The 21,883-nt window shown below is 43.1% G+C and overlaps 1 protein-coding gene across 8 annotated transcripts in view; it reads left to right on the plus strand.

The window, feature by feature from the left end:
* Positions 1 to 21,883, plus strand: part of grik1a (glutamate receptor, ionotropic, kainate 1a) — a 42,428-nt gene that overhangs the window by 8,562 nt on the left and 11,983 nt on the right. For 5 of the 8 annotated variants that reach the window (XM_048237665.1, XM_048237664.1, XM_048237667.1 and 2 more), the window contains exons 2-13: positions 277 to 444; positions 1,134 to 1,391; positions 4,840 to 5,021; positions 5,687 to 5,740; positions 6,746 to 6,919; positions 7,298 to 7,441; positions 12,754 to 12,861; positions 13,394 to 13,432; positions 15,656 to 15,766; positions 15,945 to 16,148; positions 17,588 to 17,811; positions 21,237 to 21,355. In XM_048237665.1, the coding sequence (XP_048093622.1) occupies positions 277 to 444; positions 1,134 to 1,391; positions 4,840 to 5,021; positions 5,687 to 5,740; positions 6,746 to 6,919; positions 7,298 to 7,441; positions 12,754 to 12,861; positions 13,394 to 13,432; positions 15,656 to 15,766; positions 15,945 to 16,148; positions 17,588 to 17,811; positions 21,237 to 21,355 (1,785 nt within the window). The remainder of the gene's footprint in view (positions 1 to 276; positions 445 to 1,133; positions 1,392 to 4,839; positions 5,022 to 5,686; positions 5,741 to 6,745; positions 6,920 to 7,297; positions 7,442 to 12,753; positions 12,862 to 13,393; positions 13,433 to 15,655; positions 15,767 to 15,944; positions 16,149 to 17,587; positions 17,812 to 21,236; positions 21,356 to 21,883) is intronic. The other 3 variants (XM_048237669.1, XM_048237666.1, XM_048237670.1) reach the window with 1 other exon arrangement.

Consider the following 21,883-nt stretch of genomic DNA (forward strand, 5'->3'; position numbering starts at 1 on the left):
GCTTTGAACTATTTCCTAACCCCTGAAATAGCATGAGAGGATTGATCTTACCAACCCCAGTATGTTCACGAGACATGTCTGTGTCTTACCCTGCATGCTTCACAAGGAAAGTGTATGACATTGCATCATTCTTTTCTCCTCTTTCTTTGTTCTCCTTCTTTCTTTTTTATTTTCTCTCTCTCTCTTTCTCTCTCTCTATCTATCTCACACCTTACTCTTTTTGACCTCATCCAATTTGTCTTTTTTTCCTGTCTCTCCTCCACTGTGGATTTCCAGGGGGAATCTTCGAGACACGGGAGAATGAGCCTGTGAGTGTGGAGGAGCTAGCCTTCAAATTTGCTGTCACCAGCATCAACCGAAACAGAACCTTAATGCCAAATACCACATTGACCTATGACATTCAGAGAGTAAACCTCTTCGACAGCTTTGAAGCCTCCAGAAGAGGTACAGTGGTCTCTTTTTTTCTTGATCCTGGGCTGTGCTGTTGTGTTATGTTGTCGAGCTTTGAACTGCTTTCATAATACATGGAGGGATTAAAGAGACCCAAACTGGTTTGGTATGCTCAGTAGTTCCTTGTTGGTTAAGCTTCAGGAAGATGGATTCAGTAGTAGGCCTGCTGAGAGTGCATTAAAAACAGTCAGGGGTTGAAGAGAGGAAAAACAGATATGCAGAGGTAAAAGTCCGGCTTCAGAAAGTAAAAGTCCTGCCATGTATCGGTTCTACCTTTGCGCTTAGCACAGGTGATTTTCTTCACTAACTAGCTGATCTACCTAGCTTAAGAGTTAATTTCAGCTAATTTCAGCTGATTAAATGACAGGTTGGAACCAAAATGTGGCAGGACTTTCCTTTTTGAAGCCAGACTTTTACACCTTTTACCAGAAATGGGCATTAACCATATCATGTTTGACCTGGCTGACATGTTGTCTGATAGCGAAGGTGATTGCTATAAAGATACTACACGTGTAAATAATGTATGCCTAAATGCCAGTGTGACCCCAGTTCCAATAATGCTTCCACAATAAAATCAAGATAATTATGAGAATGATTTAGCTGAGTATTCAGAGTTGAATGTCCTTCTGTTCTTTCTACGTCTCTGTGTGTCTGTCTCCTTTGTCCCCCTCCTGCCCCCTAAGTGTGTGATCAGCTAGCCTTAGGCGTGGTGGCCGTCTTCGGGCCCTCTCACACCTCCTCGGTCAGCGCTGTCCAGTCTATCTGCAATGCCCTGGAGGTGCCGCACATCCAGACCCGCTGGAAGCACCCGTCCGTGGACAACAAGGACACGTTCTACATCAACCTCTACCCAGAGTACACTTCCATCAGCCGGGCCATCCTGGACATTGTCACCTTCCTCAAGTGGAAGTCTGTCACCATTGTCTATGAGGACAGCACAGGTGGGGATCTGGCTGTGTCATGTACCTTTGGTTAAATGTGTTTCACCTGGAACTCTACTTATTCTACAGAATATTTGTCATAAAAAAAAGATTAGAGTGATTAGTTATTACTGTTCAATGCACAAATATTGCGATAGAAGACATGTTTGGACTTTCAATTCCTCTTCAATAATTATATTTAATTAAAAATATATATACTATACTAAACTATTTTATATACAGTATAACTATACTAAACTATTTTGTAATTTTCTGTGAAAAATGTAGATGTGTTGTGCTATTGGCAGATCATCAGCTCATGATTATTTTCTATATTTTGTGTTTTCTATGTAGATGCTCTAGTTTACTCCACTCTTTTGCCATAGGCTGTGTTGGATCACCCTGGAATTCTAGTCACCATAATCCGGATAAGCTTTGTCTATTTCATAGCAAATATTTGTATGTTTGGGATGTTTCCTAGCTGAGGTGTAGATTTTTTTTCAACTTTATGAAAGGCAGCTGAAACCTCCGCTATCTCAAAGCACTTTTGTTGAAAGTGTCACAAGTGAGAAGAAAGAGAGACGTATCTGAGGAGAACAGTGTGTGTTCACAGTGTTTACATTTGTGAAAATTAGTGTCTTGAGTGTTTTGTACTGTTGGCTGAACTACATCTGAATGCTTTACCGATACCACAAGTACGCATGGTTGACATCCCAGTTCAAAGATTCGCCGTTGTTTGTCGCGGAGATGTCATTTGTGAGATTGTTTCACGCCAAGACAACTGCATTCCAATGAAGTGCGAGCGCGGTGCCCGCCTCAGAGTCTCTTCTCTGTCTCGTCCCTGGCTCAGCTCGGAGGGGTGAGAGCAGGAGACCCCCTGTCTGTGTTTGCTTAATTCGAGCCCTAGCGTATCATATGGGAGGCTGACTCCTCCATCTGCTCTGAAAAACTCCAGCAAAGCCCGACATTCGTCTCGGGGCCGCCTTGGTCGGCTCAGCTGGAGATGAGGTGCTTCTCTACCCATAATCCTGTGCTGCTGCTGCCGCCGGACCAAAAAAATGGACTTGGGGAAGTGAGAAATGTCACGCTTCAGAGCATATTCCCATTATTATTATTATTATGGCTCCATTCTTTGGAAAGGTCACTTAGTCCATGTAGTAGCTGAGATATAGGCCTGCTGGCCCTGGTCCTGTAGGATACTCTTGTGTCTGAGGGAGGTCTATGTTTTATCATGGCCATAAACCACATCATAGAGCCTAACCTACCACTTATTTTATATCGCCCATGATTTCACAAGTGTAATTGCAATAGTAGTGCTTTCCCTCAGGATGTGGGTATGGTTCATTCTACTTGCCAGACTATGTGATTAAATAAAGATTAAATAAAGTCAGGCATTTCATTACCATTTGCATAGAGTTAATGTAATGTCTGCCCTATTCAAGAGATTTGCAGTCCCATGCAATACCATGGTTACTGTACTTTACACCTACTCCGTGCATTCAACCGAGTTGGATAATGACTGACCAACCATAGCCTGCCCATACCACCTCCTTGCTATAACCCACGCATAGGCCAGCGTACTTGTTTTTCAGTGGGGGGTCGGTCAGAGATTGGTGGCAAGCTGAGGCCTGGCCTTGCCGAGTCTGCACTCACACAGAGAAATGATTCTCTGCCAGGAAAGATTTGCTTCGTTAGGAAAGACTTGTATCGAATTTACCAGCTTCAGGATGATCAGTGTGTCAGATTCATGGCCACTGACTTGGAACCGATGTTATTACAGAGTCATTAGGGAAGCCGTGGAACCAGATGCCAATGCAAATGTAGCACGGAGTAGCTGGGCTCTCTTAAGCACTTGGCTCCACTTAGTCATCTCCCGCATTCGGACTTTGGGCTTTCATCTTCAGCCACTCAGACTTTGAGGAATGGGGTGGAATATGATTATTTTTTTTACTTTTAGCTGAGTTCTTCAAACATAAGAGTGTCTCTGTTAGAATAGTCAATTTTTATCATGGCTCAAATTTGGGGTATTGCAGTGAGGACCCGTTTTGGTAAGAAAAAAAAAACATCAACAGATTCTTATTGAGATCTTAGACCAGTTCTCATTTGTATGGGGTAGAATAGTGTCTTTGTGCACTCTGTTATTGCTCACCTATGCACGTATGCATGAGTAGCCTAAGGAGCTTAGACATACAACACTGACGCACACACTACCTCCACTTCTGGTTGTCAGTCTGCGCAAAATTAAGCAATAAGCCCCAAGTGGCTATAGGTTCCAGTGATGTTTAGAACAGCTAAGGGGCGTTGTTAGACTCGATGCAAATTGGAGTCATGGAAATCAATGGAATCTACAGCCTTACAGGGCTTATTGCATTTCTAAAATGGTTACTACATATACCTGGCAAGGTTTAATAAAATAAAGATAAGAATATAATTCTAGAGTAATTCATAAATAATCATTCTTCTGCCAAGAATTATATTTCCTCTAGCAGAATGGTTGCCAAGCTATGCAGAGACACAGAGAAACGTTTGTATCAGTGCATGCTATGGTAGTGTAGAACTTCATGCTTAAAAGAGTTTTACACAATATTTTACAATGATTTTGAACGTCATTCAGTCAATCATTATCAACAACCTTAATTGTTCATTTTAGAATATAGTATCTAAGTAGGCTACTATACATACAGTACTTTTTAGTATCATCCCGGTGTTGATGAGAGGGGTTGATCCAAAACTACAGTTTAAACTTTTATGTTATTGTCAGTCAATTTACAAAAACAGCATATGTTATTGTGTTTGTTTTGTTTTTTGCAGCATTCATTAAGATGATTACTTCAGCAATTTGTCATGTTTGATCCCCAGAGGCACATACAGTATGTTTAGCAGAGGTCATATGCCCTCCATCGTCTTGGGTCAAAGAGCACTCACTGAGCTTGTGAAGACAGTCATTCAAGAGAGAAGGAAAGAGTTATGGCTCAAAGGCATTGGCTAATAACCAAGTGATGGATTTCTTTATTCATTTAATTTCATATTGAACTTGTGTGGTTAAATAATTCACATCACAGCCCCTGATAAAATATTTATATTCCCAATATTAGTCTATGAGGGAACTGGTATTAAATTGAACTGTGGGCATTTGGTAGGTCTCTCTGTCTCTCTCTGTCTCACACACACACACACACACACAGTCTCTCTGTCTCTCTCTGTGTGTCTCTCTCTCTCTCACACACACACACACAGTCTCTCTCTCTCTCTCTCTCTCTGTGCCTTTCTCTTTTTACCATTTCAGTTAGGCCTAAATATTTGGGGATTTCTTAAAATTGTTCTTTACCAGAAAGGAGGAAGAATCAATAGCCCTTTGCGCCCCCCAGTTGTAAGACTCCTCCGTTGCTCTTTATGGCCCCTGTAAGTCATTACTGAATTTCTATTTCATTGCCCCCTTCTTTGCCATTGTTGCATTGTGTTTCTGAAGGCTTGATGCGGATGCAGGAGCTGATCAAAGCCCCGTCCAAGAACAACCTGAAGGTCCGCATCCGCCAGCTCCCCACGGACAGCTCCGACGCCCGGCCCCTGCTCAAGGAGATGAAGAAGGGCAAGGAGTTCTATGTCATCTTTGATTGCACCTATCAGATGGCTGCAGAGCTCCTCAAACAGGTTCAGTGTCATTTCTCCTCAGCCTTTCACTGAATGGAATCTGCTTTTAGATATCTTTTGTGCAACATCTACTGAGGTTGCACTTTCTGAGCAGCTTGATATTTTCACTCAACTTCGCTGGAAGTTATTGTTCATGCTTGATTGCGCTACATATGAGGATAAAAAAAAAGCTGTATTTGTGTGTGCAATGTGTGTATGTGTGTGTGAGAGAGAGATATAGTGAAAGAGAGAGCCTTGCACCATAAGTTGTTTGGGATTCTGCTGCTGTCATCGTTCATCTTTATCATGTTTCACGTGCCGCCTGTGCGAACATGTGAACTTTCTCTGAACTTATTTAGTCAAACACCGGCGATGAAGCCATGTTGCTCCTTGGAATCCCAATGAAAGCAAAAGAGCAGTTTTGTCACGCTGGAGACGCCGCAGGCCGCGAATTAGACAAAGCAAGAGAGTGAGGCGGCCACATTAAAGCCTTTCATTTAGGTCATTTGTGAAATCTCACCCAGGCCATAATGGGCGTGATGCAAATTTATATGGGGGAAACAGCTCTGCCTTAGATGATCATTTAAAACATGGTGGACAGCTAATGTTAACAGATTGTCTTTTTTTATCTCTTTCTACTGGCTTTTCACACTCTCCACTCTCCACCTTGTCTCTCGCTCTGTTAGCTGATGTCAATGGGAATGATGACAGAGTACTACCATTTCTTCTTCACTACTCTGGTAAGTTAAAAACACCACCTGCCTGAAGTGCTGCTGCAGTATTTCATCTTTGTAACAGTGTTAAGCAAGACAGATAGTATGAAGTAGTTGTGTTAGATTTGTCACTGTGAAGCGAGCTAATCATTTCCTCGATTGTAAACAGTGTGATAGATGTAGCATGATGGGGCTATTTGTTAAAGATGCTAATGACCCTGATTATTTTCACTCCTAGTTAAATGCAGTGAATTAGTGCCCGTATGGGTACCGGAACCCTTTTGCACAAAACCACACAGCCACAAGCATTTCTGTTCCTCTAATTTCACATGTAGTGTAGGTGACCGACTCATTGGTATGCTTCTTAGGGGGAACCTTTTTGGAACGTTCTGTATCAACCAATTGTACTGTAGTGTTTCATCTCCAGCCGCCGTCTGTATGGCCCCACTGTTAAAGCTTTAAAAGATTTTTCAAGTTCACAAAGCAATTAGGATAGTCAAATATTGCCCCAATGACCCTACACATATTAAAAAGTAGGTCAGATGAAAGGACGGGAAAGGTCTCTTTGTTCTGAACTTTATTAAAAGTCTCAAAGACCTCAGAGATGTGGCTAAACGTTTTAATCACAAGTTGTGTTTTGTACGTGGCATATTCATTTTACATAATGTGTAAAATGTGTCTTAAAAGGCATTAAGATGGTTAAGATGAAACAGGAATGATTAAGACTTCTACTCCCTGGTCTACCAGAATCATATCTGTCTAGTACTGGTTTTGGACTACTCTGGTAGCATGTGAGAGACACACACAGTCACACACACACAGACACCCCTACACACAGACACCCCTACACAGAGACACTGTTATTCTGTTATTCTGTTATTCTGCACTGGCTGTGTCTGTCTCAATACTGTAGCGCTGGAGGTTGCATGTAGTTCTGTGTGTTTCATGTTTGGAGACACTTGGAGCTCATGCACTGAGTTTGCTTGTTGTTGATGTTGTTGTTGTTGATGTTGTTGTTGTTGTTGTTCGCAGGATCTGTTTGCCTTGGATCTGGAGCCTTACCGTTTCACTGGCGTGAACATGACGGCCTTCCGCATGCTCAACCTGGACAACCCTGCGGTGGCCTCGGTGATGGAGAAGTGGTCCATGGAGCGGCTGCAGGCTCCACCCAAACCAGACACCACTCTGCTGAATGGAGTCATGACAGTGAGCCTCCATCATTCATCGTATTTGCACTTAATGGGTGTGGGTGAGGAAAGGAAGCGGATAATTGATTAAGTTAATGAAGGGATCTGTTCCAGCATGTTTCTTGGCAGCATATTTTCCATGGCTTAGTGAAATGAATATTTGCTCATCTCCTCTGCGTACCTGAATATGCAGCATGGTACTCTAAGTATTTTGAAATAGATAACATGGAAAGGTGATTGCTCATTAGTGTAACCTACATGTCAGAGAGCTGAAATAGTGGGTATGCTCACAGTGACTTTCCATACATTGCAAAGTAGCCTGACAGTTGAGGAAGCAGATGAGCTGGTTGTGTAAGACTGTGCTCCTGTGAGGCCTGCTGTGTGTTTCCCTCGCTAGACAGAGGCTGCTCTGATGTACGACGCCGTGTTCATGGTCGCTGTGGCATCCCAGCGCGCCACCCAGATGACGGTGAGCTCTCTGCAGTGCCACCGGCACAAACCCTGGCGCTACGGACCCCGCTTCATGAATCTGTTCCGAGAGGTAGGAACCGTCTTTTCTCCCCCCTTTCTCCTTAAAAAAGACTGGAGATCTCTCTCTCTCTCTCCTTCTCTCTCTCCCTATCTCTGTTTCTCTCTCACCCTCCCTCTCTCTCTCCCTCTCTCTCTCTCTTCCTCTCTCTCCCTCTCTCTTCCTCTCTCTCCCTCTCTCTCTCCCTATCTCTGTTTCTCTCTCACCCTCCCTCTCTCTCTCCCTCTCTCTCTCTCTCTCTCTCTTCCTCTCTCTCTCTCTCTCTCTTTTCTCTCTCTCCCTCTCTCTTTCTCTCTCTCTCTCTCTCTCTCTCTCTCTCAGCCATAGACAAGTCATCTCATGCACTGGAGGAGTCATCCCTGTCATAAACCTGAGAAGTTGTTCATAAAGAGGATGTGAGCTCCCCCTCCCCTTTTATGGTTCCCGTTGAGCTGTCGGTTCCTCCCCAGTAATTTCCACGACTCCGTCCGATGAGAAATTATCCATTTATGAGGCAAAAGCGTGTGGTGTATTTCATCCCCCAAAAAGGATGACAAAATACGGTCTTGATGTATGTGCGTTTTTAACTTTAAAGTCCCCCATCCACTCTAAGGTGCTCTCTCCCTCCAGTGAAGAGGAAGAGCCCTATAACTCAGGCCCATCACTGGGAATTGGGCCACTGGATGCACCTGTCCATACAGCAAATGCATCACATGAAAGATGGCTGTTAGATGACTGGCGCCGAGTGCATTACTCTGTAATACCTCAGAGTGAACAGACTTTCCTAGCCTATTTTTGGACGTGGATCAGGCTCCATTTCTCCTCCTCGCTGTCTGTTTCGGTTTAGACAAACATCCACATTTTTAAAAAGGAAGAAGAAGAAGAAGAAGAAGAAAGCTACAAATGGCTCTCAATTAGACGTGCTGGTTAGCACTCTGGACTTGGAACCGGAGGGTTGCCGGTTCGAGCCCTGACCAGTGGGCCGCGGCTGAAGTGCCCTTGAGCAAGGCACCTAACCCCTCACTGCTCCCCGAGCGTTGTAACAGGCAGCTCACTGCGCCGGGATTAGTGTGTGCTTCACCTCACTGTGTGTTCACTGTGTGCTGTTTGTGTTTCATTAATTCACCGATTGGGATAAATGCAGAGACCAAATTTCCCTCACGGGATCAAAAAAGAATTTATACTTATACTTATACTTTTACTTTTCCAGAGAAAAAGGTCAGCATTGTCAGGCTGATCAGAACACAGCAAGGCTGTCATCCTGCCATTTATGTTGGGGGTAAAAAGCCTCTTTAACAACATATTTTCTGTCAAGAATGTAGTGATGTCCAGGTTTGGATTCTTGGAGTTCTGTGTGTGGAGTTTAATTATCTGTGTGTGTGTGTGTATGTGTGTGTGTGTTTGTTTGTGATGTGTGTGTGTGTGTGTGTGTGTGTGTTTGTTTGTGATGTGTGTGTGTGTGTGCATCAGTATTAGTTGTTGGAGCTGAGATACATGTAGGTGAGGTAGTGTGAGTAGGGGTGCGGGGTGCTGATGCCACAGACACTGATCTGCACATGAAAGCATCCGGCTGCGTATGGGATGTCACACAGAGCAGGCTTTTTGGTTTATGGCTTGAATGAGTCCAGATGCTGCCTACCGGTGATCCATAAAAGCTCTAATACAGTACACCATCATTAGTGCATAGATGCAGTTCATTGTGATGTCGGCTCACCCGGAGATTATCGGGGCTGTAATCCCAGTTAATGGTCATGATTTTATGAGCGTGGAGCATCGGGTGGACGTGAAAATATGCTCACTGCCATTCTCATGGAAAAGAGGTTTTTATCTGCCTTGCATTTTGTCATTGCTGTTTTTTTTCTCTAGATGCAGGATATCAATGGTTATTCTGTCATAACATGGGGCACTAGCATCATGGCATCATGTGACCCAAACACTTAACCCACACATTATGACCGTTGACATCCGTGGCTCTCTTATCCTCTCTCTCTCCCTCTCCTCATTCCGGAGGGGAAAAAAGAGAAATGTCCTTTCTTGTCAAGAAATAGATTTTACAGCCCATTTGAACTGTTTCCCATTATCTGCTGTCAGTTCATCATGTGGCCGGACAGGCTAGATGGATGGTGACGGAGGAGGTGGGACAGCGGTGCATCAGCTCTACCGCGTGTAATCACTGTTCTGCTCGGGAGACGCTGCAGCGCTCAGTCGCCCGCTGATGGCACCGGTGCTGGACAGATGGCTCCTGGCGATCGGCCCGGTGTTCTGTCACACACACACACACATACTCACGCACGCACCCCACACACGCACACCCTACTCCCCGCCACTGCAAACAAACTGAGAAACCAACCACAGAACTCTTCCCCGAGTTCCTCAGGCGCCCGCGATTGCTCCCGGGCACCCACGTTATGTGTTTGCGTCTGGTGTTTGTGTTTGCGGTCCTCAAACCCGGTCACGTTTTGTTGTGGCCAAGCGCGGTGTTGCAGATGGCGGCGGTCCCAGCAGCCCCCGCGGCGGCGGATGTGTGTGATGGATGTGTGCTCTGCCACAACCCTTTGCAACGGCTGTCTGATGGCATGCCCTGTGGCCAGGGGTGGGGGGGTTGGCAGGTCTCTCTCTCGTTGCTAACCATCAATGCATCAAACCACACAAACACACACACACACAGGACACACACAAACACACACACACACACATATACTCACATACACACGCACACTACACACAAACATACTCACATACATACGACACACATATACATGTACTCACACACACACACACACACACAAACACACATACACACACACATGACACACACATATACTCACACACACACACGACACACACATATACTCACACACAAACACACACTCACACACACACACACTCACTCAGCTCACAAGGGAGGACAGGTGGTAACAATACTATTACCTCGTCACAGGGCCTCTCACAGTGATTGAATTGTGAGCTGTTTTGCTTGCCGCTTTAAAGGATGTTATTTAAGATAGAAGCACTAAGGGGGAGAGGAAAGGGGAGGTGGAATGGAAATGAAATAATCTTTGTTCAGTAGGCAATTTCCTTCTACCTCCGGGGATGGGGGGTAAGCAGAGCAGGTGGTTGAGTCTGTCACTGCTCAGAATGTATGCATCTGCAATGAAAACAATACAATCACTGAATAATTCATCAGGCTGCTTAAATATCCCCCTTTAAACTAAGTGATAAAACTCAAGTGGAATGTACAAGTTGCCAACTTTTGGCTGACTTTGGACATGCAGTGCATTAGGATGTAAGGCACATAGAGGGAATGTGTGCTGTCTTGTAGACCAGACTGGCATGTGTATATGTTTACTGTAGGTTGCTACAACCTGACATTTTAAAGAGCTCACAAGGAAGTGAGAGTTTACATCTCCTATTCTCCGCGATTCTGTTAAAAATCAATATAAAAGATAAATCTGAACTTTTCCACCACACAGCATACATCCGCTAAAATTATTCTGACAAGTTTACAAGGACTACTGTTGGACTACTTTTTTTTTATCTCCTACTGTCTCTATTGTACAGTGGAGTTTGGTTATATGTTTATACTTATACTTATATTTACCATTTCTGCTGTAAGTGCATGTTGTGTGTGAACACTTGAGAGTGAGTGACAGATTTTAAAATGGTCTAGTTATGAAAAACAGCCCTTTTCTATATACAGGGAGAATGTGGCTTGCAACTGCTGAAATGGGTGCTATTTGTGCTCTTGTAAAAGAAAGTATACTGTTTCAAGGTTGGACAAGATGTTTGTATGCTCATGTGGTTGGTGTTTTTTAAACAGATTCATTGATGGTTGTGTACTTCCTCATCTGACAGCTTACTTCCTGTCAGTTGCATTTTGTCCAACCTTCGGTGAATGCCAAAAGTTGAAAATAGATAGATTTCTTCTCCTATACATTCTGGTCTGGATCCACACTCTGTGTCCAAATCAAAGCCATGATTTTTTCCACCCTTCTAACAAATGCACACAGAGTCAAAGAAGAAGAAGCTCAGTTTGGTGCCAATAAGCCTGATTGTGGTTATAGTCTGATGGCATCCTACAAAATATAACACTGCTGATTGATCATAATATTTATCTCCTTTTTGCACTGTGTTTTTTGGCAACAGTCGTCCGTGCTCTACAACGTACCAAACAGCAGTCACATTTCTGGAGCAGAGTTGATTGACAGGCCTCTATATCACCAACCAGTAGCTGCCAGAAAACAGACATTCCAATGGTGTTCTCCATGTTGACGGTCTCTACTAATCAGCAGAGATGTAATACTTCAGAAAGTAAAAGTCCTGACATGTATGCACTCTATACACGACTCCATTTTGGTTTCACTTGTACTGACATATCAACTTCCTGTTTACATTAAAACATCAGAAAATATAGCTTTTTTCTATGGTCATTGTCTTCAGGACCTCGTCTCACGGTAATGTTGTCTGACCGACTTTGTGAAAATGCCACTCCCTCCAGCAAACGGGAAAAGGGTTTAAAATGTTCTTAACCTTAATCAAGCAACTGATGTTACTGAACTGGTTAGATAACTTCAGCTATGTTGTTCTATGTTGGGATAAATGCAGAGACCAAATTTCCCTCAAGGGATCAAAAGAGTATATATACTTATGCTTATACTTATACTTATACAACTAGCAATAGCCTACTATATTAAAACTGAAAGGCCAGTAATATATCATTAGCCTACTGTGCACAGCATAAACAGGAAGTTTATTGCCCAGTAGGAAGTGTTTAAAAAATATGTGGTGAAATTCTGAGCTATAGCCATAGACTTCAGTGGACTCCTTGTGCGTTCCGGGGGTTCCGGAAGTGGCTCCTGATGAAGTATCTTGCTCCGCCTATGTATAATCTTTGCCTGGCTTAAGAGCTGATTAAGTGAGTGGTTGCAACAAAAGTGGCAGGACTTTTACTTTCTGAACCTGGACTTTTACACCTCTGCTACTCCGTGGCCTCCACCTGCTCTTAAACTCATCTCTATCTGTGTGTCTGTGTGTGTCTGTGTCTGTGTGTGTGTGTGTGTCTGTGTGTGTGTGTGTGTGTTTGTCTATGTCTGTGTGTGTGTGTGTGTGTTTGTCTGTGTCTGTGTGTGTGTGTGTGTGTCTGTGTGTGTCTGTCTGTGTGTTTGTCTGTGTGTGTGTCTGTGTGTGTGTGTCTGTGTGTCTGTGTCTGTGTGTCTGTGTCTGTGTCTTTGTCTGTGTCTATGTGTGTGTTTGTGTCTGTGTGTGTGTGTGTGTGTGTGTGTCTGTGTTTGTTTGTGTGTGTGTGTGTCTGTGTGTGTGTGTGTCTGTGCGTCCCTCCCCTTCAGGCTCGCTGGGACGGCTTGACAGGACGCATCGTCGTGAACAAGACTGATGGCTTGAGGAGAGACTTTGACTTGGACCTGATCAGTCTAAAAGAGGAAGGGAATGCCAAGGTAAGACCACTCCCATGTGACTGCTACATGCCCTGCAGCACAGGGATCAGACTAGGAGCTTGTGTCTTTTTCTTTGCTATTCATTCTTGTAAGAGTATATTTCTATAGGTTTCTATAGGGAAATTTGGCCTCTGCATTTATCCCAATCCGTGAATTAGTGAAACACACTCAGACCACAGTGAACACACAGTGAGGTGAAGCACACACTAATCCCGACGCAGTGAGCTGCCTGCTACAGCGGCGCTCAGGGAGCAGTGAGGGGTTAGGTGCCTTGCTTAAGGGCACTTCAGCCGTTCCTACTGGTCAAGGTTCGAACCGGCAACCTCCGGTTACAAGTCCGAAGCGCTAACCAGTAGGCCACAGCTGCCCCATGCAGATTAGAAGCAACATTTAGCTGCTCACTTTACATACACATGTTGACACATTTGTTATTTTGTTTGTTTAATGTATGAAAATGCTACATTATTAAAATAATTTATTTTGAAAGCTTTAATGGTAACATCATCCACTGTTCACCTCCCTATCTCACTAGCGTGTTGCAGGTGCCAAGTGGCTGAAGAAGTGGACAAAGGTTTGTTGTAGTCTGCCCTCTGGCCCCTCAGCTGTGATTTGCCCCATGCCCAAACCTATTTCCCCGCACCACATTGAGACCCCAGAACCCCAAGTACTTTCCTACAGGGCTTATTTGTCAAGGTTGTGCTGAACCTGCACGAATAGCTAGGAGATATCATTTTTCCTTGAGGACAAAATATATCCTTGTAAATCCCAGTAAATGTGCATTAGCTGAATAAGAGTTGTTTGTTTGTGCACGCTAATGGTCCTACCAATTAATATAATATATAAGGGTGTATGCTGTATAATGTCTTCTGCTGCTAAGCAGGTTTCTAGAGTGTGTGTAATGGGGTCTTCTATTATATATTTAGAGTAGGCCATACCAGCCTTGCGTCTTGTTATTTTAAGAAGGCCACTTCCATTTGACACATCAGCAGGCAAAGGCCCTTCAAGTGTGCTTCGACTGTGGCTCTAATCTCTGGGAGAATGCTCAGAGGGCAGCGCTAATTCAGTTTTTAAAAAGCAGAATTCATTTAAATAAGCCGCTCCCTGTGCCCGTGTCCCAGAGGATGTACCGCTTCATGACCACCCCCTGCCCCTGCCGCCGTACATGAACACCCACCACTTTATGGCCCCGTTAATAAATGAATTATCAAACAGTGTCAGCCATGTCTTCAGCGAGGCAGTGGTGTGTTTCATGCGCTGGATGATGACTGCCACTGGCTAACGCACTGGCTCGACTTTAGGGCCAAGGAAAATAACCCCTGCCTGTTCGTGTCACTGCTCATATTCTTGCGATTTGATTGGTTTACTTTCGACTTTTATTTTTTCCCTCGGGAATAGCTGTTCTTCCCGCTCAACTTGGCGCTCACGTTTTGGTCGTTACTATCGTTGCTGCGTCACGGACTAGACTATTTTGAGTTTGTTTTTACAAGAGAGCTTTCTCCTGTCGTATTTTACTGTCCTTCCGACAGGTGTAATCCATTGAGTTTTACTGTAGCCCTCCTAGCTGCATCGCTTTATTGGTGTTGAAATTATTGCCCCCCACCCCCCACCCCACATGAATTGCATAAGTCTAGTTTTTATGATTAGGTGGAGAGTGCCATTTAAAATATTACCTGGGATGACTGCATCCAATATACAAGGAGCAAAAGGACAGTGTGGAGTGTTTGTGAATGTCAGAGTTAAGCACAAGAACAAAAAGAACTCATAATGGATATAATAGCCAAAAGCTCCTGTAGTCAATTCTGTTTGGATAATGTCCTCAATAATTCCTTCATCATACTATTAAAGCCCCCAATGCTCTTTGACTGCACACACACCCTCAGCCTTCCATACATTAGAACCCTGTGCCTTCCATGCATTAGAAATGCCTTGTGTCCTTTGGTTTAGAAGAAGCTCAGACGGGAAAACGGCAAGCTTGCGGATGGGCCAGAGCCGATAAAAGGGATTCATGACTGGAAAAAGTGCTGTGAAATACCTCTCACTAATGAGTCTGCGGGATGCCGTCGGGGTGTGAAACCAGCCAAGCACAAGACTGGTATTTGGAAGCCGGACCTGCTCCCGAAACGATTATTATTTAACGAGCTGGGTAACATTTGGACTGACCTTGCAAACATGTGGGTCCCTGCAGGGCCTCCACCACCATTCTAGCAGCAACTGTCTCTCAGCAGGCTTAGAAATGATCAGACAAGGCAGAAAGGAGAAAAGAGCAGTGGACGGCCATTACCGCCTATTGAGCTCGTTCAAGAAATGGTCATTAGACCTCTGGAAATGGGAAGACCTTTAAGAGTCTAATGAAAGTTGTTTATACATACAAATATTCTGGGTTTTTTTCCATTATTGTGGCTACAAATGGTTTACGGGTTTGGACTGCACTTACAGTGGCAAAGAGGGTTGCTGTGTAAGGGTAAAATCCCATAAATCTGTGTGTTAATCTGTTAAATGACCGGATTATTTACCACTATCAGCCTAAAATCTTAAGCGTACGCAAGCGGTCTTCTGTCAACAGTATCACAGACAAAGCCTAAAGAATTTTTTTTATTTGTACCCTTTTCATTCACAAGCAAACCACTTTTCCCATTGTTCATCCATTTGTGTTCATAATTGCTGACCCTTTTGGTGTCATATTCTTGTCTTCCAAAGAGTGGAAAAAATGTTATGCAGAATTTCATATTACTAATAGTAAGTAATCACATGTTTATCCCACTGAACCTCATAATGAATATGATTTTAATTTCAGCTTGGAGTGTGGAATTCCTTCACTGGCCTTAACTTGACAGAAAGGAAGAAAGACGATGCCAATGTCACTGCTTCACTGGCCAACCGAACACTTATAGTCACCACAATATTGGTAAGAGTACATTTAATAGTTTATTAAATGTAGGCATTAAAAGTACACTAATTTATGATATATAGTTAACTAATATGAAAGTAATAGACTATCAGCATAGGTTTGTGTACAGTAGAATTGCTTGTTGTCAATTGTTACTTTTGTCTCTGAAGTCTATCTGTCTGGATCTTCTCCACAGGAAAATCCCTATGTGATGTACAAGAAATCAGACAAAGTTTTGTATGGAAATGACCGCTTTGAGGGCTACTGTCTGGACCTGCTGAAAGAGCTGTCCAACATCCTGGGCTTTTCCTACGAGGTGAAACTGGTTTCCGACGGCAAATACGGAGCCCAGAATGACAAGGGAGAATGGAATGGAATGGTTCGGGAGCTCATAGACCATGTGAGTCTGTTCATATCTAATACAGAATCACTCTGCTGTAGCTGTCAGGCAATAGTGCAGGCAAAATGTATCTGTAATATGTCACTTTAGTTGTTCATTAGTGGTTATCTCATTTGCACTATCACCATGGCCACTATCACCATTGCACTACCACCATGACACTCATTCACACAGAGCACCTTAGAGCACCTTACCATACCTTACTATGCACAGAGAATCACAGGCTCAGTCCCTGCCTCAGTCACTGCAAGCGCCTCTGATTTATTAATCACTACTATGTGGATACTGTTTTTAGAATTGATTTAGATTAAGTGTTTGTATAATTTGTATTTTTGTAATTTGTATTTTAGTATATTTTTATATATTGTATTAAGTGTTAGTATAATTTGTATTTTAGTATATTTAGCACATTCTTTATCTTCTACTGTCCTTACTGCTTAGTTGTGTTTTTATATTATATACTTTAATTACTCTTTCTGCTGTTAAAGAATGTGTTTGTGTTGTATGTATGCTGCTGCTGAGACCTTGAATTTCCCCTGGGGATCAATAAAGTATCTATCTATCTATCTATCTATCTATCTATCTATCTATCTATCTATCTATCTTATCTTCACTTTCACAGTCTGTTAAACTCAAACTCATACTGCCATCACACTGTATATATCATTGAGGGGTTATGTGTCTTTCTCTCTTTTGAATTGTAGTTATTTAATGAAAGTTATGATCCACATAATCCAGTCTGCATCCAAAAAAATATAAATGATGCTCACAAAGTTTGATACAGTTTGTAGATTGACTTTTTCACCATCCAGCTCCTTTTGAATTGCATCATATTACCAACCTGATTCAGTCCCTGCCTTTGCATGGAATTGAACAAAAATGTATTAAATGCACCTTTTCAAGATCTGTCGCATAAGCTCTATTGATCCCCTTTGGTTCCATTTGTTCAATTAGCTTGAATAAAGCCTAAGTGGTCCTGGAGTTTGGCAGTAAGGTGTGGGAGAAAAATCTATGTAACCATGTAATTTAATTGAAGATCTTAAATTAGATTACCTTCAGCTAAAAGGGAGAAATTTGAAGTAGATGTTTTGTGAGAAGGATTTGTCATAATGTTTGTATTACCCATTATACATTTTATGATTTGAAATGACTCAAATGCAAGCTTGAAATTACCAGATACAAAAGTGAAATGGTGGCCGCCTGACTTTCAGGTTGAGGTTTCAGGTCAGACAAATCACTATGTGGTCAACTAAGACTATGTTTGCTTACCTGACATTTTATACTTGAAACAAATCCATAATCCTCTGAAGTAAGTAAGGCCTGTTCTGGAAGGGGAGTCTCAAGATGTCCAGCGACTAATCCTTATCTCTCCTCACCCTGAAGATCAGTAAGATTAAAAAACAATAAATAAGTCGTTTCCGTGTCCCCCTCCGCATCAGATTGCAGACTTGGCTGTGGCCCCTCTGACCATCACCTACGTGAGGGAGAAGGTCATCGACTTCTCCAAGCCCTTCATGACGCTGGGCATCAGCATCCTGTACCGCAAGCCCAACGGCACCAACCCGGGGGTCTTCTCGTTCCTCAACCCACTGACCCCCGACATCTGGATGTACGTGCTGCTGGCCTGCATCGGAGTCAGCTGTGTGCTTTTTGCCATCGCCAGGTACAGCTCAAGTTTGCGTAGTGTATATATTATGTAGAAACAAACTAAGGAAATAAATAGAAGATGGACGATAAGTGTCAAAGGACAATTCCGGCGATTTTTCACATAGATCTCTGTTTCTCGAGGTCACTGAGTACTGTCGGTACCAGGCTTGGAATTTCACCATTTTAGGGGCAAGGCCACTTGGCCTTCAGTTGGGCATATTTGGTGGGGGGCACAAAGGCCACATGTCAGGGCACAAAGGCCAAAGTTAACTATACAGTAGTAGGCTCTAAAAATGATCAAAATTGTATTTAGCCTATTCACAGCAGTAGACCTGGATCACTGTATGAAACATTACAAAAATATGAAACATGACATATTACATAGAACTGTAAATCATCTGATTATCTAATATTTACAGATATCTAGGCTATATTTAACATTTACTTTATATTTGGCCTGTTATGAAATCATGTATTGAACAATTTAGCACAGCTCAGCTTTAAGAAACTCAAATAGCCTAGATGCATGCTTAGCATTTTGTGATCATTAAGGCTACTTTAACAAACTCATAGTCAGCTGTATATCCTCTGATTTTAATATTTACCGATATCTAGGCGATATTTGTAACATTTACATTTTGTATTTGGCCTGTTATGTCGAAAAATTTAAACACTTTGTGAAACTTAAAGGCCAAATTTGGAGACATGCTCCAAATTCATTTGCTGCAAATTCAAAACCGGATTACTCTGGAACGGCTAAGTTTTGTTTTGCCAAGTTTTGTGAACTTTCGTTCATGGGGGGCCTTACAATAAAATAATTTATGTGTACATTTAGTGACCGTACACCAACAAAATTCGGGACACTGAAAGACCGGGGTACATGAAACTTGGTGGGCATGTAACCCACATGGATAGCATGGAACCATCGTTTTTCGTTTTGATCTGTAGCCCCCCGCTGTACTGGACCCCCCTGAAGGAGGGTAGGGCAGACACAGTTTTCTGTGAATATCTTGAGAACCGTAGGGCCTAGGATGACCAATTTTTTTCCGTATGTTTGCCTCAGGGGTCATGTTAACCCATTCCATGTGCACACATGTGCATAAACAGATACACCAATACACACATACATTCACAGTAATCATACATTATGACACATACTCACACAGTAGACATATGCGCATGCATGCACATACACAAAACACACATCATGAGGCAAAACACAACACGCACACACACACACACACACACCCACACACATAAACATAGCGTGTACACGCACACATGCACACAATTCAAAATTTCTCAGAATTATGAACAGGCAAGATGGGGGTGGGGTTGTATAAAATGAATTTTACATGTGAAATCTATGAACTAATCATGTTTTGGTACTTTGGTGTCTAGCAGATACCAGTGAGAATTGAGGGTGGATAATGCAATTTAGTGAGACAGTTAGAATGATATAGGCCTTTCAGCGTGATTTATTTTTGTGGAAAAAATGTGCTGGACTGGGCGGCGGTCATATTTTGTACCGCTCTGCGGTACATCTAGTTTTGATATATGGTTTGCCATGTTTTGAACAAAGGGTTCGTGAAGTATTCCACCAAGATGAGATAGGGTAGGGAGATAGGCGCAGAACCTAGAATTAATGATTCAATTTAATCATAGTATTTATTTGTCTCGCGAACCGTTCACTAAACGGCTAACATCTTTTACAAGCTGAGAAAAAGCTCTTGCATGTGATGTGATACTTGTGATGTCTGTATGATGAGTAGGCTACTTCGTGAGTACTGTTGTTAAACAGAAGAATGGGTGAATCTGGACGCACTTTCTTTCTTGCCACGCGCTGTCACTTTCTCCACTGCATAAAAGACTACATTAATTTGCGCTGTGAATGCTAAGATTATTTTGTCAGGCCATAGGCTAATAAAATACGCTATTAGTCGGACGCAAACCAGAATATTGAAAGAAGGGGGCACCAAGGCCACAGTGGCCTGTAAACCTCTGATTTTCAAAGGGGCATCACGGCAAGGGGCAATGACGGCCATGGCCGTCGTGGCCGCTGTGAAATTCCTACCCTGGTCGGTACGAAAAAAACTAAAGCAATCGGTTCTACCTAGAGTGTAGCACTATAGTAGGTATGAATGTCAAATAAGTATGCTTATTATGTGACACTCACACTTCATCTCGTGGGATGGGTGGGGAAGACCCAGTCTGGAGGCCACTCAGTGTGGTGAAAGACTCACACTGTCACCCAGGGTCACCCAGTGGTGTGAACGACTAGGGGGTTGGGTGGAGGCTGCCTGCACCAGATAAGGCAGACATTTGGGCCCAACTACAGTCTGACAGCAAATCCAAGCCTAGAATAGCTAGACTAACCTGAGACAGGTATGATCTAGGTGCTAATGCACTGTAGGTCTGGAAAGGCTTCATGGACCCCAGAGAAGCAGAGGACTTCTTGCAGATACTCTATTAGGGGTAGATACTCTATTAGGGGTAGATACTCTATCAGGGGTAGGTACTCTATTAGAGGTAGATAGATACTCTATTGTTTTGTGTCCATCTTGCTGGTCTGTCTTTGATCTGGGTTTGAAGCAGGCCAATAAAAAGCTAGGCTACCTCCACTTAACTCATTTGTGGTTTTTGCCTATAAAGTTCACTAACCTTCTTACGAAAGCAGGTAGGACACAAGACATGTGGAATGTACTAAACTAGGTCACGTTAAACGATGCCCACATAATCAATGGATTTTCAGTCTTCTTTGGACTACATTTTCCATCCAGCTGCCCTATGGGCAGAAATGATTCCATAGCTATTTGAAAAAGGGCATCCTCAGCCTTGGCTGGTGGATTAAAAGCGAGTGGGGTCAAAAGCCTGGGAGCTGCCCTGGGCGGTTATCTGGGCGGGTCCAGGAGGAGAGTGAAAAAGAGTGAGAGCCCGAGGAGGAGAAGAGAGGAGAGAAGAGAGACTCGCTGAACACAGAGGAGAAGTTGGGCTGGGAATGCTGATATTGTAATGCGCCTCCCTCCAGTAAAGTCAGAAAGTCTGAGAGATGTACGGCTGGGGAGAGTCTAATCACTGTCGGGTGTTCAATGTGCCTGGAGTTGTAATTCAGCTCCTTCCAGTTTAAACAGAAGGAAATTGGCAAACGTTATCTGTTTGGGTGAGGGAAACTAATTTCAAACAAAATAGAAAAGAAGTCTTTTATTTTTTATTTTTAAAATATGTGCTGGTAAACAGTATTTCTCAGGTCATTACGTTTTCTTAGTAACAGATGTATTGGCACTTTTACCAGACATGCACAGAAATAACTGTTTTCCTACATAGTACAGTACTTGTAATGTTTAATGATCTAAAATAGCTAAGAAAATCTTTCTCTCTCCCTTTCTCTCTCTCTCTCTCTCTCTCTCTCTCTCTCTCTCTCTCTCTTTCTCTCTCTCTCAGGTTCAGTCCCTACGAGTGGTACAACCCACATCCCTGCAACCCAGCCTCAGACGTGGTGCAAAACAATTTCACGTTGCTTAATAGCTTCTGGTTTGGGGTTGCGGCTCTTATGCGGCAAGGTACGTAGGTCGCAGGTCGCAGGCCGCATACACATCCCGCAGTCTACTCCCCTCAGGTCTGGCATTTTCCATAGGCACCAACCTCTATTCAACACTGTGAAGCTAAGGTCTGTCTTCTATAGCATTAGAGAAAACAGTGGTGACAATCTCATAAGAGATAATGGCAGTGCTTTTCCATGGTAGTTTCAGGGTTATGGAGACTGTTTTGGAACTGAAAACACTTTTGGAACTGAAAACACCACAAAACAATCACTTGGTCAGTAGCCAATGAGTTACTAAATGACGCCCTCCAGCACCTGAAATACATCCCACCCTCCTGTGCTACAGCCATTCAGCACAGGTGTTTTGGAACTTCTGATCACATGGCGGTAACTTGCAACAACATTTTTAGTAAGCTCCGGTTTGTCTTGGTTCATGTACCAATTCACAACCAGAGAAGTACATTGCATCGCTATGTGTTTCATATGAGGAACTGGTTTAGCCTTGATTCAATCCTCACTTACAGTAATTGTTCACTGCAGTGAAATG

Source organism: Alosa alosa, chromosome 2 (assembly GCF_017589495.1).
Source record: "Alosa alosa isolate M-15738 ecotype Scorff River chromosome 2, AALO_Geno_1.1, whole genome shotgun sequence".
In the NCBI taxonomy this organism is placed as follows: domain Eukaryota; kingdom Metazoa; phylum Chordata; class Actinopteri; order Clupeiformes; family Clupeidae; genus Alosa; species Alosa alosa.